The 19,381-nt window shown below is 42.5% G+C and overlaps 1 protein-coding gene across 7 annotated transcripts in view; it reads left to right on the plus strand.

The window, feature by feature from the left end:
• The first annotated feature begins 10,437 nt into the window (after positions 1–10,437).
• Positions 10,438–19,381, plus strand: part of MECP2 (methyl-CpG binding protein 2) — a 98,744-nt gene continuing 89,800 nt past the window's right edge. For all 7 annotated transcript variants that reach the window (XM_077283669.1, XM_077283674.1, XM_077283672.1 and 4 more), the window contains exon 1: positions 10,438–10,572. In XM_077283669.1, coding sequence (XP_077139784.1) covers positions 10,541–10,572 — 32 coding nt within the window. In that variant the 5' untranslated portion in view covers positions 10,438–10,540. The remainder of the gene's footprint in view (positions 10,573–19,381) is intronic.

Raw genomic sequence — 19,381 nt, forward strand, 5'->3', positions numbered from 1 at the left:
AGATTGTACTACGCAATGTCTAAGACCATTTAAATCATCAAAGTTTGGTATAAAAGTAAGAAAAAAAAAGCTTAGGAACACCTGTGTATTCTGGTCCCATAACGGAGCCATATTTTAGTGCCAAAAGCAAGAATTGATCCATTAATGTAAAAGCAAAGCTATTTAGAAGAGTTCCTCTTGTGATCTGATCAAATTCTTTACACTAGGACTCGGTTCATCATTGTGAATTGTGGCATTCGTTGCTGGGTTTTTTTCCGCCAAAGTCTTCAAAATGGCGCATGCAGTTCATTAATTATATTCTGATGGAAACCACTCCACACTAGACACTGTCACATCAAAAGACTGGGAAAAAAAAAAACACAAAAACACAGTTCAGGACAAAATGTAAGGTTTCCACTAGAAAATTTGTCGTTTTTGACCTCTTCAAACAAAATTCTATTGGCACATACACTAAACAGCTCACTGAATTCCAGCTTCTTGGAAGAACTAGTTCAAAATTACAGAATAAGGGTGTCAGGACTTTCTTAGGCCGGTTTCACACGTCAGTGGCTCCGGTACGTGAGGTGACAGTTTCCTCACGTACCGGAGCCACTGACACACGTAGACACATTAAAATCAATGCATCTGTGCAGATGTCATTGATTTTTTGCGGACCGTGTCTCCGTGTGCCAAACACGAAGACATGCCAGTGTTCGTGGGAGGGCACGTATTACACGGACCCATTAAAGTCAATGGGTCCGTGTAAAACACGTACCGCACACGGACGTTCTCCGTCTGCCGTGCAGGAGACAGCGCTCCAGTAAGCGCTGTCCCCCCCACATGGTGCTGAAGCCGCGATTCATATCTTCTGTGCAGCAGCGTTTGCTGTAAAGAAGATATGAATAATCCATTTTTTAGTGGTATTTCGTGTTTAAAATAAAGCTCCATGTCCCCACCCCCTGTGCGCCCCCCCGCTGTTCTGAAAATACTCACCCGGCTCCCTCGTTGGCTGTCGCTGCTTCCTGTCCTGGCCGCACCTTCCACTGTATGCGGTCACGTGGGGCCGCCGATTACAGTCAAGAATATGCGGCTCCACCTCCCATAGGGGTGGAGCCGCATATTCATTACTGTAAATGAGCGGCCCCAAGTGACCGCATACAGGAGAAGCTGCGGCCAGGACACGACACTGCGAGGGAGGCGGGTGAGTATTTTCAGAACAGCGGGGGGCGCACAGGGGGTGGGGACATGGAGCTTTATTTTAAAAAAATGGATTATTCATATCTTCTTTACAGCAAACGCTGCTGCACAGAAGATATGAATCGCGGCTTCAGCACGATGCAGGGGACAGCGCTAAACTTTAGCGCTGTCTCTCCTGCACGGTCCGTGTGGTACCCAGGCGGCACACGGCTGCCGCACGTGTGCCACACGGATGGCCTACGTGAGCTCACGGACACACGGACACGGATAACTCCGGTACCGATTTTTTCCGGTACCGGAATTATCTGGATGTGTGAGACTGGCCTTAATCCCACAAATCCCTGATATTACAGACCGGGAAGGTCACGGGTACTGTTATGATCCTAGTGGCAAGGATCGCAAGTAGGACTAGCTAAGTAACTAAACCGACTACAAACTCTGGGGAAGTGGTAACTGAATTGACCGCAACCTGATCCTATCCGCAAACAACTATAGGCAGCCGTGGAACGTTACCTGAAAATCCTAGACGTCTCTTCACGGCCTGAAAAACTGACTATTCCTAGAGGGAACGAAAGTCCTCACTTGCCTCAGTGAAATGACCCCAAAGATATAGAATAGCCCCCCACAAATATTAACGGTGAGTTAAGGGGAAAGCACAAAAGCAGAGATGAAATTAGATTTAGCAAATGAGGCCCGCTAACACTAGAAAGCAGAAAATAGAAAGGGAACTGTGCGGTCAATTAAAAACCCTATTCAAAATATCCACGCAGAGATCGCTCGAGCCCCCGCACCAACTAACGGTGCGGGGGAAGCAACTCTGTACCCCAGAGAAAACCAGCAGAAGAAATCACATATTAGCAAGCTGGACTAAACTCATCATACACAGAAATCATATTGCAGACTGATGAGCAAAAAATAATTAAACAGAACTTAGCTTCTCCTGAAGAGACTGAAACCGAAGATAATCAGGAGTAATCAGAATAGCACTGAGTACATTGACAGCCGGCAACAAGTGGAAGTGAAACAGAGCTAAATAGGAAACTCCTAAGTGAATAACGAGGCAGCTGATCATCCACAGACCCGCAGGATAACAAACAAAGCCACCAGGGGGAGCCCAAAACAAAAGTCACACAATACGACCTGTGACCACAAGAGGGAGCCTGAAAACAGAGTTCACAACAGGGTACTACCCACTGTGATCTTTGGGGCAAACAGCTCTGTGCTGCTCCCTATCATCCAGACAATTACACAATTGTCCGACGATCAATGGAGAAGGCCGCAGTCTTTTCACACCACTAGACCGGCTATCAGAAAATTAACCGTGAACATACGGCATATACACCTCCAGAATCCAACACATAGAATATGTGTACACACTCCAGTACGATCACAGCTAACTCTGACAACCCCTGACTACTCGCTGCCACCACTAATCTGTTTAGGTCGATTAGACACGTTTAAACTGTAGCGATCACTTCGAGGCGTACTTTACAGAACAGAAGGAACAGAACTATTAAATTTTATATTTAATCCAAAGGGAGGCAGTGTTTGTGAAAAATATACAAAAGATTTTACAAGGGGGACAAAACAATACAGCATAAACAGTTACATAAAATAAAAGGGATTAACAGGAGAACTTACTACACCGATCGCAGAGACGATTCAGTTTAGCCGGAGAGCCCTTCGATTGGTCTGTCGATAAACAGAGTCTCTCCCTACATACACATACATGACATATAACCCTCTTGTATGAACACTGATGATAATTAGGATCGATCTTTTATCAGACGCCGAGTCCCACCCATACACCCCTCTATGATTACCTCACAAGGTCCCGGTAGTGGGCAAGACTCAGCATTTCATAATTTTAGGAAATCCCAATTCATGTAATAACTCCTCATAGTACGACCGCAGAAGGTTGAGACTGATGTCATCTTTTGTATTGGGATTTCATCTAATATTAGAGACCAAACATGGCCTAGCTGCTGGTGGTTATATAGCCCCTATGGCTTTGGGGCCTTTTGGTGGGGGTTATAATTATGAGAAAATATGTGTATGATTGCCTAGTTATCCCGGTGCCGACAATATACGTCTCATTAATATCGGATGGATAGAAATTTCCGATATTCCATATTTTCTCCTGGAGCAATACTGTCTGCTGATTTATTGTAAGTGCAGTGACCACAGCTATTTGAAAAGGGTGTGAGATCTTCTTTGATCGACTTAGATCCTAATTACCTTTTCCGGTCTCTCAGGGGGGACAATAGACATCCTCAGCAGTCATTTGGACATACAGGTGAATCCTCACATCTTTAATCTGTTTCACATCTCTGTCACTGCCATTTTACATAAGGGCACCCACCATTGTCCCCTCAAGACACATGATAGATGAAAGAAAAAAGGGAGGGGGACATGAGGGACCTCAAGGATTTTTAATAGTTTATATGACAAAGGGCACGCTGAGTAGTCTGTGTGGATTTTCCCCAGAGTTGCATTAGACACAGAAAAGCGACAGGTGAAAAAAACGCATGTAAGGCTAGGTTCACATTGCGTTAATGGGTGTCCGCTAGCGGACTCCGTTACATGGTGCAATTGTCGCAATTAACGCTATGTAACGGGTCCGTTAGCGCACCCATTGACCGCAATGTGCTAACGGGTCGCTAACGCATCACTGACGCATGCCATTTTTGGCATGCGCTAGCGATGTCCCGTTATTTTAGAACGGACCTCGAACGCTGCTTGCAGCGTCCGAGGTCCGTTCCTTGCTAGCGCAGATCGGGCATCTGCGCTAGCGGGATCGCCAAACGCGATCCCTTTTGGGACATTGCGTTAGCGCAATCCGCTAGCGTATGCGCTAAACGGATTGCCCTAACGCAATGTGAACCTAGCCTAATCCACAAGTGACTGTATCAATAAAGTTTAGTCAATGCCAATTACCAGAATATATCAAAAACAAATGCAGTTTACTTTAAAATATAACATACCAAAAAGAGACGAAGGCCGCAGAATCAAAAACGCAGTAAAAGCACATGTAAAAAAAATGCAATGAAAGAAAATGCAAGTAACCAAATTTAGTTAATAGATACAGAAATGCTGCATAAAATCTGCAACATTAAAAACTCCCCAATACTCACTGTGGGAGCATAGCCTGAAAATTACATAATTTCTATGCATTTTTTTAGAAGCAGATTTTGGGAAGAATTTTTTTATTCAGACTTTTTTTTGCAGGCCTTTTCTTCCAAGCATTTTTAAATTCTGCAGTCAAGCCTATAAGAATAAAATGCCATACTCAGAGAATGCGGCATTGTGAAAAAAAAAAAATGTCACTCATGAAAAAACAAACAAACACCTAAAGTGACGAAAATATCCTTATTGATTTCCAGGAGAAAACACCAGGGGAAAAAAACCGTTATGTGAAACTACTTTGAGTCAAAGCCAGAGGTGAATCCAGTAGAAATGAAACATCTACTTCTTTCATTTATATTTACCATTCCTTTTGAATCTACATTGGTTTCCCCAAAAAAATCTGCCACAAAAAAAGTGTCAGACTTATCAATTCTATCTAGAAGAAAAACTCTTTATTTTCTGAAGTAACCAATCACAGTCCAGCATTCAATTTACCAGAGTTGATTAAGAAATAATAGCTGAGCTCTTATTGGTTGGTACAAAAAAACAGGACAGTTTTGTATTTAGGGGGGTGTAAGGATTCACATAGCCAAGCCTGGACAACCCCTTTAACTGTCTAACCATAATATCATGTAGCTACTTTGATTTTACCAACCCCCAAAACTAAAAACTGAGTTGAGATTTGATTGATTGCCATGATCAATTACTCCATTTTTGCTCTGCGGTATTTTTAGGCCATCAGTTTCCTTCAAGATTTCTGCTAAGTATAAAAAAGTGAAGAGATGAGGGTGATGTCATTAATTAAAAAATAAAAATAAAAAATTTGTAATAATTATAACAGTATTTCAAATTATCTCTCATACCAAGCAGCAGTAGAAATGAGAAAAACAAAAATGACCGTCTTTTTGTCTAGGTAAATTGTCTAGGTAAATCATTTTTTTATTTATTTATTTTGTATTTTATAAATCTGTCCATTTTTTTGCTGATAAATTATCCTGGAAATATACTTTAATTATATATATTGATATAATGATTCACTTTATATTTTTTCACCTTTTTTGTATATATTTGTGTCTTTTGCTGAACATCTGGTCTAATGTAGGATTGTACTTTTAATAAACAATTTATTATAAAAATATATATATATATATTTTATTATAAAATTAAGACACTCATCTATGATATGCATTTTTTACAAATAAAAGCTCTGAAACAATACTTCCTTCTAGATTTATTGGAATTTTCTAGTAAGGTTTGAAAGTGAAAGCAAAACAATGATTACTTCCAATAGCAATGTCCGAATTACATTTAGGAGATGGATGGAAGTATATAAAAATGGTTTAAGGGCATGAAATATGTTATAATAATAACCCCAGCGCTACTGCCCCAATGGTCCTACATAAAGGTCAATAATTCACATAATCATTGCAGCTAATCCCCAGCCCTAATAGTTATGTGTTGTATATATGTATACCCATTAAAGGATGTGATTGGCTGCAGTGGTCACACGCATTATGGACATGATGTCATCACCGCAGGATTGTCATGGACCACAGAGCTGAAGTGCTAGAGTGGAGGTGGATTGAACTGGAAAGTAATGGTAATTTTAATATTTTACCATATTTTCCCTTGACTTTCCTTTTTAAGTGGATGGGGTGGTGGCAGGAGACCTTTACATTTGCAAACTTTTTGCCCAGGAGAGTTATGTCTGATAGAAAAGTTTAGGGTCCTATCAAAAACAGACCTTGACGTGGCAGTTGGGCACACACAAATAGGTCAATTTGTCCATTCCGTACCTTTTTAAACATATATTCTATAGGGCAGTAATGGAGCTTAAATTTCATATATGCAATGTTTCTACATTATTTGGTGGACACACTTGGCATGTATTTAATGCAGTGACAGCAGATTTCTCACTCTTTTTTTTGCAACAATGTATCTTGTATTGCAGCAGTAAGAAGTTTACAGCTTCTAGCAGACGGCCTTCAGGGTTAATTCTCCTTGCTAATGTATATTTGGCTTGTGGTGTTTGACTACGAAGACACATAGATCTGCATAAAGGCTGCATGCACAAAACGGTGGTCTATTTTTAATCAATAATAGTTGAAAATCATCTTCATTTTTTATATATTAAATTATAGCAATAAAAAAGTATCAAAATTGTACAATATATTTTAGCTTAGAAAAAAATCTATGCAAAATCTGCTTTTTTATCTAAGCTGACCCAATTGAACAGTTATAATTCATCACAGAATCCAAATATTCCGCGTTTTTTTTACAACTAGACAAGGTCTATTTTATAATCAGATTGGATGGATTGTAATATAGTTAGAACTCTATGCACGCTATAACTTTTTTTTCCAGGTAGCTAATATATTATTACAACTCATATTTTAGTTTGCTATAATTAAAAAATGACATATAGGTTATAAGGCCGTATAATGATGATATGTACCGTACATAGGAGGTGGAAATCTTAAAGGAATTTCTGTGCCAGAAAAATCAAATTCCTAGATCTGAAAGGAGGTGATTTTTGCAAAATGTGCATGGATTTATGCACAACACATTTAGATGTATTGCAGGGTACTATCTAAGCGATCTGGAGATGGGACATCCAAGTCTCATTAATAGACGAAACTGCATTAAAAAAAGGTAAAATAAATAAAACAAATAAAAAATGTAATCAAAAGTATGAAGTCCTTTATTTTTACATTAAAAAAGTATCCATAATTGGTATTGCCACTTTGGCAATGTCTCGTTCAATACAATTAACCCATTATTTATATATTACATATTATTTTACAATGCCAAGACTGATGTTTTTTGTTTATCACATTACATAAAAATGGAATAAATGGTGAAAAAACAATAACAAATGAATATATTCTAAAATGGTACTGATCAAAACTACGAGACATTGTGCAAAAAAAAAAAAACTCCCCAAACAACCCAATGTCTCATGACAAACTAAAAATGTCACGGCTGTTTAAATGCAGCGACATAAAAACAAATTATATACGAGACAAAAGTGTTTTTATTGTTTAAAAATAAAAAAGTATAACAAAAATTATAAACTTGGTATAGCCATTATTGTAAGACCATGCGTAATAAAGTTAGAATATCATTTATATAGCACTGTAATCAGTGTAAAAAAAAAACCCCACAAAAAATGGCAGAATTGTTCTGTACTCCCCCCAAAAATAAAAAAAATTAAACAATACATTAATTGTTCGCTAAATTGAACTATTAAAAAATGGAAAGAAGAGACGTCAAAAGAAAAATATAAAAAAAGCCAAAATAGAGAGATAGGATTTGTTTTTATGTTCTTAAGGGGTTAAAAAATATTGTCTACTGTAATTATTTCTTACGATTAGGCAAAGTAAACATAGAAAATAAAAATAGGGGTTAAACTTGCACATCATTGTGCCACTCATTGCACATGACAGATCAGAGGTATATACAAGCCGACACTGTACAAATCCAGATTGTCACTCAATGGTTCGAATTTGGAACAAAACAATCACTAGTAAGGCTACGTTCACATTTGCGGTCAGCGCCGCAGCGGCGCCGCATGCGTCATGCGCCCCTATATTTAACATGGGGGCGCATGGATATGCGTCGCACTTGCGTTTTGCGCCGCATGCGTCCCTGCGGCGCCCGCGTCTGGGCGCAGAGGACGCAGCAAGTTGCATTTTTGCTGCGTCCAAAATCAATGAAAAAAAGGACGCATGCGGTGCAAAACGCAGCGTTGTGCATGCATTTTGCTGCGTTTTTGTTTGCGTTGTGCGTTGCGGCACCGACGCTGCGGCGCACAACGCAAATGTGAACGTAGCCTAAGTGATTTTCGCATGAGTTATAAGTAATTTTTTTTTAAATTATACTTTTTAACATGCGATTACTTTAGTTTAATTGTGGACAAATAGTGTAAAATGGAACCCGTTTTTCATACATAGCCCTTGCTGCACACATGATTGTGCCCATTACCGTCCCCTCGATTTGTAGTCATATATATTTTGCATCATTTATAGGATTCCGATAAAAAAAAACTGTCCAGTTTAAGTGACAAAATAAATAATATCCAACAAGGTATGAACATAAAGGATGAATTCTATTTTCTTAGTGCACTTGTGCCTTAAGAGTAGAGGGGGGTCTCCTTGGCCCATGTGAAAGGCCCAATATGAATAAAGAAAGACCCCTTATATTATAGGAAAAGAAGTAGAATCACCTTAGGCCCCATCAAAGGGAACCGGTCAGTGGTTATACCTTTTCAAGAATCATTATATGTAATATTAGTAGTTGCATTATGTAAGAGAATACGTTTAATCTGAGCAGGCCCTGTATGCAAATTACCATGTAAAAGTCATGGAGGTGGAATCATGGAGGTAGAGTTATGGAGGTGGAGTCATGGAGGTAGAGTCAAGGTAATCCCAATATCAAAGAAAAAGTGAAATAGACGGCACAAGAGGAGTACAGACTCTTTTGGACTTGGATTAATTAAAACTGATCTGCAGTTGTCACGAATTCTCTGGGTATATGGTGCTCTGCAATTCAAGCAAGTAGCTGTGTATTCATCAAAGAGAGAAAAATATGCGGCACTCACCCTTTTTTGCTGTGTATTTGTGCGCTTTATTGGATATGCCTCATACAAGTATGAACATCCATGTTAGGACATCAGGTTCACAGGAGGGTGCGGTGATGGAGCGTGGACGACGGCCGTTTCACACAGAGTGTGCTTCAATGGGTTCAGGTGCAAAGAGTCAAGGTAATGGTGTCATGGTGGTAGACTAATGGAGGTGGAGTCATGGAGGTGGACTTAACTTGGGAGAAGAGTGATGGTGGTCAGGTATTAAAGGGAATCTGATTCCAGCAATGTGTCACTTACTGTGCTGCTTGTTGCGTTTTTGATAAGATCACAGTTTTCTTTGGCCATTCTCTGAATGCTGAGATCTGTATAACCCAGTCCGCACCACTCATTGGCAGCTTCCTATGTACACTCTGCATACGCAGAAAGCTGCCAATCAGTGGTAGGGTTATACAAGCAGTTTTACTAGTCCTCTAGTGATAATCTCCAGCTGATAAAACAGTGATTTTATCAAAACTACAGAAAGCAGACAAGTAAGTAATACATCACTTCAATCAGGGTCTCTGCCCCTAAAGTATACTGCTCTCAGATTAGGAGGCAAAAGTCTGAGGACTAACTGACTTGATTGACAACCCTGAGCACAGGATATATCATGTCAAGACCTGGTGGCTTCCAGTTACACGCACGATGAGGTCGGCACAAGAATACTTCTGCCCAATGGTTTCACCTCCATGACTCCTAGGTAGTTTAAATATACCAATCGAATGAAGCTACTAATAGTACATTGCTTTAAGACCAGGTGCACACTTGAGACAGTCATGGTCCATTTATGACCCTCAAACTTGACAACCTCATGTACGCTGTTGCATTCGGGTCGCCAGTCAGACTGGTGGCCGGTCTTGGCCTTCGAGGTCCGTACTTGGGCTGTGAACGTCGGACGTGTGAATTGGCCTTGGAAAGCTGATGTCTAGGTAAGCGGCGGAGGTTTATAGCTGTAAAATCTACGGACAGATCCCTGACATACAACCAAGCACCCAGTTACAGGGGCGACCAGCCTCTGGTGTGTGGGTGACGCTGTGACGGTGGCAGAGTTGATGCTTTACACTGCAGGTCAATTTCCATGAGATAAAATCTTTCCTCAGGTGATTTGTTACTGTTTTGCCCACTTTCCAGCTAACTTCTCATTACACAAGCCACCATGAAAAGCCGTCGCTTTGTAATTTGCCCCTTGTGCGTCTTCATTTACAGGAAAACTTTTCTCCATTTACAGATATTATTAACACGGTGCAAGAAAACACAATCCTGTATTATACACACACACAAAAACCCCTGACAGGAACCTGCTCCAAGTTCCCGCCTAAATAATAGTAACTGCGTCACCACAGCCTACATCGTCTGAGGCGGCCACGCCCCCCTCTCATAAGGTTCCATTAGACGAAGGCGGGCTTCATGCAAATCAGCGGGGCGGGGTTACCGGTGAAATCTCCGCCTTTTTCCCCCGCTGTACAATGAAACATTCCCTGACGTCACTGCGAGTAAGACGCGACAGAGGAGGCAGGTAGGCTCAGCACGCGCGGTGACGTCACCCCGCCGCTGCTCTCCCTCCCGCCCTGCCCACTCTTTTCCCTCCTCAGCCTGTGGAGGAGCCGTTAGAAAATGGCCGCCGCGCCGAGCGGAGAGGAGAGACTGTGAGTGCTGGGTCTCCCTATTTCCTTCCGCTTCCCCTTCCCGCCCTCTCGCTTGCCGAATGCCTGCTATTATGTCCGTGTGTGGTGTGTGAGGGGGGCGGGCCCCGCAGGGTGGATGTGTTTTTTTTATGAATCCCTCAGGCTGAGAAGGGGGGCGGGGCCGTGGGGATAAAAATGTCCCTGACAACGGCTGTGGCTTTCCCTCCTTCGGTTCGGTGTGGGGTGTCGCACGGAGCCGGTGTTGTGGAGAGCTGGGGGGGGCACCGTCCTGGGTGGGATTTACACAGTGCGTCACTGAAGCCCCCCTCAGAGCAGAGAGGCCGAAAACTGAAGGGGGCTGGGCAGGGGGCCTGCTGCATGTCTCACCATGGGGTGCTGCCCGTCTATGTACCACTCTCCGGTGGAAAGATGGTGCTGCTTACGGGGTCTTTGCCGTCCCTTTAACAAACCCATAAAAATGTATTAACGTCGCCTGTTGCGTTATGTTGAAAGCCATCCGATTCCACCAATAAGGTGTGTGAGCGGGGTGGCAGGAGTGCGCTCACGCATTTGTGTCTAAGGATAGCACGGCGGCGGTCAGCCACTCATCGCCTGGGTGATAGTTCTGGTCATCGGGTGTATTTAAAGCCCCCCCATACACATTAGACTAACGCCGATATAGAGGGACGGTATATGGGGACCCCCGGCGGGTGATGGCGGATCCTTATCTCCTCCGACATGTCTGATTTCAGCTGCCGATCCTTCCTTTCTGTAAGCGATAAGCCGCCAATGACCTGTCGTTGAGAAAACTGGAGCAGAGCGAGCGCTCTTGTGTAGGAGTGTCAGCGAGGTGGCTGACTGCTATCCAAAGTGTATGATGGGCTTCAGAAAAGGACGCGTAAACCATAAGCGGAGGACGACCAGTGATCCTCTCTCCTACCGATAACGGAAATTAGGTTCCCCGGATAACACCCTTAAGGGATTATCCGCAGATACATATCTGATCGCTCGCAATCCCACCAAGCAGTGGCACCTTCACCAGTCCTTTAGTCACTGAACGTTATGGCAGTGTATCCGTATCACCACTGCCTCGTTACTGTAAAGGGTGGGATCGCCGGTGAGCAAACACCTGTCGGTCCAAGACAATTTTTTTTCCCTAAGCGTGCCTCTCGTTTCCACATCTGGAGGAGACGGTCCTTACTGAAATGGTTACATTTGGCAGGAATTTGGCGCCATGCCTGTTAAATACAATAGAACATGTGAAAGATAACCGTGGACACCACATCATCAGGGCTGTGGAGTTGGTAAGCCAAACCTCCGACTCCTCAGTTTCCATTACACCAACTCCACCAAAATGGGCTCCGACTCCACAGCTCTGCTAGGGCTGTGGAGATGGTAAGCCAAACCTCCGACTCCCACTCCTCAATTTCCATGACTCCGACTCCCCCAAAATGGGCTCCGACTACGACTCCACGTCTCCAACTCCACAGCCCTGTGCGTCAGTAGCGCCTCTTGCCTAGCAATAGAGGAATGAGGGGGCACTAGATCAGTCTTTTAATATTGTGAGAATGTGTTGGGCCTCCTTCACACATCCGTGTCTCCAGTACGTATGGTATCTTTTTTCAGATGCCACACGTACCCATTATAACCTATGTTGCTGTGCACATGTTTGTGTTTTTACATGGATCGTAGGTCCTTGTAAAACATACAGAGACATGTCTATTTTTTTTCCGGCCGCACGTATGACAAGGGCCAATACAAGTCTATAATTCTGTGGAAAACATGTATGGTACACGGATGGCAGCAATGTACAGTCTGTGCGCTGTACATGTGTATTGCAAAGGAGAGCAGAAGCTTTGTACGGTAATTTAATTTTTTCTTAACCCATGCTGAAAAAACATTGGTGGCGCCAGTAACGTGTTTTTTTCATGGACGTGTGAACCAGGCCTTTTATAATCATATGATTGGCAATCAACATCTGATCACTGGGGATTGCATTACGGCCACGTTCATTATGTGGTTAGTATTTTACATCAGTGTTTTTAAACCAAAATCAGGAGGGGAACAATCTGAAGAAAAGTATAATAGAAACACGTCACCACTTATGCTTTTTTCATCCACCCCTGGTTTTGACTTACAAATACTGATGTAAAATACTGACCGTGGCTGAATTGTGACTGGTCCAGGCTATCTTCACCAGTGCTACACATGCTCACCGCTGCGACATCATGCATGTGCAACCACTGATAATTTCTGGTGACTATTGAGATCCCCAGCAATCAGGTGCTTCTCACTTTGTCCTGTCAATCTCAGGGCAACTTCGTAAAGACGTTAACTAGGGCCTCATTTCTACACAGGCAGTATGTGACTTCCACTTAGAAAGTAGCGTACTGTTAGCCTAGTAATGAGAATAGGATGCGTGAGCTGTAAGGCTATGTGCACACGTTGCGGATTTTGCTGCGGATCCGCAGCAGATTGGCCGCTGCGGATTCGCAGCAGTTTTCCATGCGTTGTACAGTACCATGTAAACGTATGGAAAACGAAATCCGCAGTGCCCATGGTGCAGAAAATACCGCACAGAAATGCTGCGTTGTATTTTTCGCAGCATGTCAATTCTTTGTGCGGATTCCGAAGCGGTTTACACCTGCTCCTCAATAGGAATCCGCAGGTGGAATCTGCATAAAAACCGCAGGTAATCCACAATGCGTTTTACCTGCGGATTTTGCAGAAACGGTGCGGAAAAATCCGCACACGAATCCGCAACATGTGCACATAGGCAGCTGATGCATTAGTAGCGCAAATCATCCAATGCAGAAGTGAAAGTCCTTGTGTAACTCTTTTAATGTGAACCTGTCAGCAGTTTTGGCCGATATAAAATACAGCCATCACCTTTCAGGGCTTATACACAGCATTCCATAATGCTGTATATAAGCGCCTGACCTGGAAGAACTGAAAAATAAGTTTTATTATACTCACCTGCAGCGCGGTCCGGTCCGATGGGTGTTGCTGGTCTTGGTCCGGTGCCTCCCATCTTTTAATGATCGCCGCCCTCCTGCTTGCTTCTTGTGGATGATGCGACCCTGCATCCCCCCGGCATCACGCTCATGCACAGGCGTACTTTGTCTGCCCTGTTGAGGGCTGAGCAAAGTACTGCAGTGCACAGGTGTTGGGGCTCTTTGACCTTTTCCAGCACCTGCGCACTGCAGTACTTTGCTCTCCCCTCAACAGTACAGAGAAGTATGCCTGCGCAGGAGCGCAATGCTGGGGATCTTGTGTGGAAGATGCAGGAAAGCAAGCAGGAGGGTGGCGATCAAAAGAAGATGGGAGGCGCCGTACCAAGACCAGCAACACCCACTGGACCAGACTGCCCTGCAGGTGAGTACAATAAAACGTATTTTTCAGTTCTTCCAGGTCGGGTTAGGGGCTTATATACGGCATTATAGAATGCTGTGTGTAAGCCCTGAATGGTGATGGCCGTATCTTATATCAGCCAAAACTGCAGACAGGTTCCCTTTAAATACATGAGGTGACTTAAAGAAATGACAAATCAATAACACCTAACTTTAAGCAATTATATGACTGGACCACTTTCTATTAAAAAAAATTAAAAAAAATAGATATTTTGGTGACCATTGTTATCTGTTTTTCCATCAGTTCACAATATTAGAATTTTTTCTGAAATCAGAAGCGGCTACCTATCCCTGATTTTTGTCAAAGTAAAATACGCCAATTCTGATTAGGGCTGTATTTATTTGGGCCATCCCAAAAACAGAAAATGTTGATGACCACTACCCTGTAGGTTATTATTCACCTCGTTTCTTGCCACTTTCCAAAATTTGCCAATTTTTAGTGTACATATGATGCTTTAACAATACCACTTTTTTTTCCACCACAAAACTAGCACCTTGATAAAAAAAAATAAAAAAAATGTACACAGCACTAACTTGATAGCTTGGTGGTGTACGGTCGCTAGCGTGGAAACTTGTGACCATTTGGTTGTCAATGCCACCTGTTGACTATGTTGTTGTCTTGAGATGTAAAAGTAGATACAATGTTGTCCGCACTGCTTTTGATCAAACGTAGGGAACAAAATGCTGAAAAAATTTTTTAAATAAGAATTTTCAGATCTACATTTGTGGCACTGTAACACTTAACGCCTATTCACAATGTGCATTACAACCCTGAATGTTCTCAAGCGATCAGTCACCCGCTGGTTGTTTCTTCTTAAGCAGCAGCAATGTATTTTTCTTGATTTTATGTAGTAGTAGTAAATAGCATTTTTAAAAGTAGCTTTCACACTTCTCATTACCATTAATATCATTGGGTAGATGATCTAGATTGCCTGTAAAACCTGCAATCCTGAGCTTACGAGGTTGATTTTCAGAGATGTTGAACTAGTAATCTTTGTCTTTTAGGCTCCATTTGATTTGGAGATTATATCACATCCACATCAGAAATTAACCTATGATGTGGAATTTAAGCTTGCATATTGTCAATTGATGCTTCAGATTTCACATTTTTATACATTTATTTATTTTGCATAGTGTCTATTGATGCTGCAGATTTCACACACATATATATATATTTATTTATTATATATGGAAGCACTCAGCACGTAAACATTAAAATTTCTGACAAATGCAGCAAATTTACTCTGACAAGGCAACTTTTTTTTGTTTCCAGCAAAAAATGTGGTTATGATCCAATTTTTTTTAAATGCTTGCTAAAGCAAAAAAATTTGAAAGTCACATTTTTTATCATAGCTTTTTTTAAAAATAGTTTTTGGTGGTGTTTTCTATCTTGTTACACATACATATAATATGTAAAAATAAAATATATATTTTTTCCTATAGAGAAGCATGTTTGAAAAATTCCAGAAAAGTGTTGTGTCTATCCAAAGTATGCTGCGTGAAAAAAAAAAAAAAAGCCATTGAACCCTATAATGGCAGGAATCGCATATGCAGTTTTTGAGATAGAAATGGATTGAAAAAAGAATGGGAAATGTGTAGGAAACACTAAGGGTATGTGTCCACGTTCAGGAAACGCTGCGTTTTTGACGCTGCGTTTTTCCGCAGCGTCAAAAACGCAGCGTCCAGATGTTACAGCATAGTGGAGGGGATTTCATGAAATCCCGACTCCACTATGTGTTAAAAAACGCATGCGTTTTTGCCGCGAAAACGCACATGCGGTGCGTTTTTTCAAAACGCAGCATGTTGCTACAATGAGCAAAACACGCAGGAACACCGCAGGTGACCTGCCAGTGACCTCAGGTGCAGTTTTGGTCAGGATTTTACTTGCATAAAATGCTGACCAAAGCCTGAAGCAAACCTGAATGTGGACACATACCCTAATGGTATGTGCACACGCGGATTTACCACGGATTTACCACGTTTTTTGGAAAAATTGATTTGTGAGAAACCAACCCACGACTGCCTTGAAATACTTTTCCTTGTGGCCTTTCTTTTGTGCTTGTAAAAATTTCTTTAAATTTCTGGTGTTTTTTTTTTTTTTGCAATGTACCGTAAGGGTATGTTTCCACTGTCAGGATGGCCGGCGGTATCGCCGCAGCGGCGAAGCTGCTCGGCGCTAAGCCCCGCCCCCTTTCTGGGACGCGATCATGCCGGATGTGTTAACTCTTCACATCCGGGATGATCGCTCGCTCCCATAGCGCCCTGTGATATGCCTTGCGGGGACGCTGCGTCCCCGCAAGGTGTACGGACATGCTGCGATCTGAAAAGACGCGCAGCATGTCCGGAGTCGCAGGGCCGCCGCGTGCGGGTTTCCACGCATAGTGGAGACGGGATTTCATAAAATCCCCTCCACTATGCTGGAACATCTGGACGCTGCTTGTTTGACGCTGCAGCTCTGCGCAGCGTCAAACAAGCAGCGATTCCTGACCGTGGAAACATACCCTTATTCTTTTATTTTTTGTTGTTGTTTTCATACATATAAATCTATGGGGAAAATTGTTTGGAGCATGCAGTGTTTTTTTCTTTGTGGGAAGACCCACTCTAATATTCCTCAAACAAAAAGAGCGCCACAAAATAGGTATATTGGTTCTGCACATTCCTTATTGAATTGCCACAAAAAATGCATTTGTCTTTCCAGCCTGGGTGATCCAGTATTTTAAAAAGACTTTAACATCAGGTAATATCCTAAAATAAAAATATACCAAATAGCCGCAGCTCCTGTACCGTTTATCACCTCTTGTTTATTTGTCATACATTGCAACGTTGTATACATCCACATAAGTGCTGTTTGATTTTTTTTTTTATTTAACGCTACAGGAAACGTTTGAGGTCCACTTTTCCAAAAGTTGAAATCCCCTTTGAGGCTAGACTCACACACAGGTGTTAGTAGTGTTTTTTGCCTTGTTCATTTGGAACTTTTTCTTTTTAGGGCAAAATCGTAACAGCCAGATGTTAGCACAGTTTTTTTTTTCCATGCACAGCATGCTAAGGCTTTTCTACAGGACTTTTAAAATGATAGAAAAAAGACCAAAAATGCTTGAAATGTTTGGCATTTTCACAAACAAGGTTGAATTCACATTTCACTTTTTATTTCCTTATACCTTAAACCCCCCCAAAATACAGATTTTCATCATTGTGCTGGATTCAAGTCTAATCTCTTGTTGCTTGCTTGTGTCAATTTTTACCATAGTGTGTTTTCATTTTCACATGTAAAAGGAGCTTCTCCTAGCAACAAGTCAGTAAAAAAAGGTACAGCACATGGATGTAATATGAATGGCAGCTTGTGCAATTTCCTTTTTTTTCATTTACACATTCAGTTATATTGGCAAATTTGATCTGCAAATCAGACAGAAATAGGACTTATTTCCATGTCTGATGTGTGAACAGCTTTATAGAATATAATGTGAAAAAAACTGACAGCACACATCTGAAAACTGACTCCTGAATGAGTACTGATGCTGCCTTAACCCCTTCCCGACCTTTGACGCCACGTAGGCGTCATGAAAGTCAGTGCCAATCCGACCTGTGACGCCTATGTGGCGTCATGGAATGATCGCGTCCCTGCAGATCGGGTGAAAGGGTTAACTCCAATTTCACCCGATCTGCAGGGACAGCGGGAGTGGTACTACAGCCCGGGGGGGTGGCTTCACCCCCTCGTGGCTATGATCGCTCTGATTGGCTGTTGAAAGTGCAACAGCCAATCAGAGCAATTCGTAATATTTCACCTATAAAAAGTGGTGAAATATTACAATCCAGCCATGGCCGATGCTGCAATATCATCGGCCATGGCTGGAAACCCTGATGTGCCCCCCCCCACAGCCACCGATCGCCTCCCCAGTCCTCCGATCTGTCACGTAGTCCCCTCTGTCCGCTTCCCCGTCCTCCTGCTCGCTCCCCCGTGCTCCGATCCACCCCCCACCCCCCCGTGCTCCGATCCACCCCCCCTCATACTTACCGAGCCTCCCGGAGTCCGTCCGTCTTCTCCATGGGCGCCGCCATCTTCCAATCTTCATATTTTCACGGCTCTGCGTCATAAACTTCTGTGAAGCACTTGGGGGTTCAAAGTGCTCACCACACATCTAGATTAGTTCCTTGGAGGGTCTAGTTTCCAAAATGGGGTCACTTGTGGGGAGTTTCTACTGTTTAGGCACATCAGGGGCTCTGCAAATGCAGCGTGACGCCCGCAGACCATTCCATCAAAGTCTGCATTTCAAAAGTCACTATTTCCCTTCCGAGCCCCAACGTGTGCCCAAACAGTGGTTTACCCCCACATATGGGGTATCAGCGTACTCAGGACAAGCTGGGCAACAACTATTGGGGTCTAATTTCTCCTGTAACCCTTGTGAAAATAAAAAATTGCTTGCTAAGACATAATTTTTGAGGAAAGAAAAATATTTTTTTATTTTCACGGCTCTGCGTTGTAAACTTCTGTGAAGCACTTGGGGGTTCAAAGTGCTCACCACATATCTAGATAAGTTCCTTGGGGGTCTAGTTTCCAAAAGAGGGTCAATTGTGGGGGGTTTCTGCTGTTTAGGCACATCAGGGGCTCTGCAAACGCAACGTGACGCCCGCAGACCATTCCATCAAAGTCTGCATTCCAAAACGTCACTACTTCCCTTCCGAGCCCCGACGTGTGCCCAAACAGTGGTTCCCCCCCCCCACATATGGGGTATCAGTGTACTCACGACAAACTGGACAACAACTTTTGGGGTCCAATTTCTCCTGCTACCCTTGTGAAACTAAAAAATTACTTGCTAAAACATAATTTTAGAGGAAAGAAAAATGGGTCATTCCATGTCAAGTGGACCAGTGGTCCCCACTCGACCTTCTCCGATTTTGCTGAAAATTTATAAGGATGTACATGTATGTTTGAAAAGAGGTTCTGTAAATTTTTAGGGCCAGATCTCAAATACATTGGGCACTGTTGACCTTTCACTTGAGGTTCCACCAAGCCTGCAGCTTCAGCTAAGAGGATTTTGCAAACTTTGGCACATAGCCATTAGAGTTCTATACTGGCTATGATGCTGAAATTTGGCATACTAGCTCAACTTTTGCTGCTAAACACGATAAAATTATTACCGGCTATGACAAAACAATATTTCGGCCGCAATTTTGTGTCAAGGTAGCTTGAAAAACGCGTTGCATAAAATTTATGCCAAACTTTGCCCATATATAACTCAAGACGAAAAACCAATAGTAACTGGTGCTTTGCCCTGTACACCAAACATCTACATGACTTTGCATTGCTGCAATATCACGGTCAAAGCATATGTATTTGTGGAAATATTCACACCTGCATATGATGAAAAACTTAAAAAAAACAAATTTTACCTATTTTTAGGTCAAATTTCTCAAAAAGG

This window comes from Ranitomeya variabilis, chromosome 2, assembly GCF_051348905.1.
Source record: "Ranitomeya variabilis isolate aRanVar5 chromosome 2, aRanVar5.hap1, whole genome shotgun sequence".
In the NCBI taxonomy this organism is placed as follows: domain Eukaryota; kingdom Metazoa; phylum Chordata; class Amphibia; order Anura; family Dendrobatidae; genus Ranitomeya; species Ranitomeya variabilis.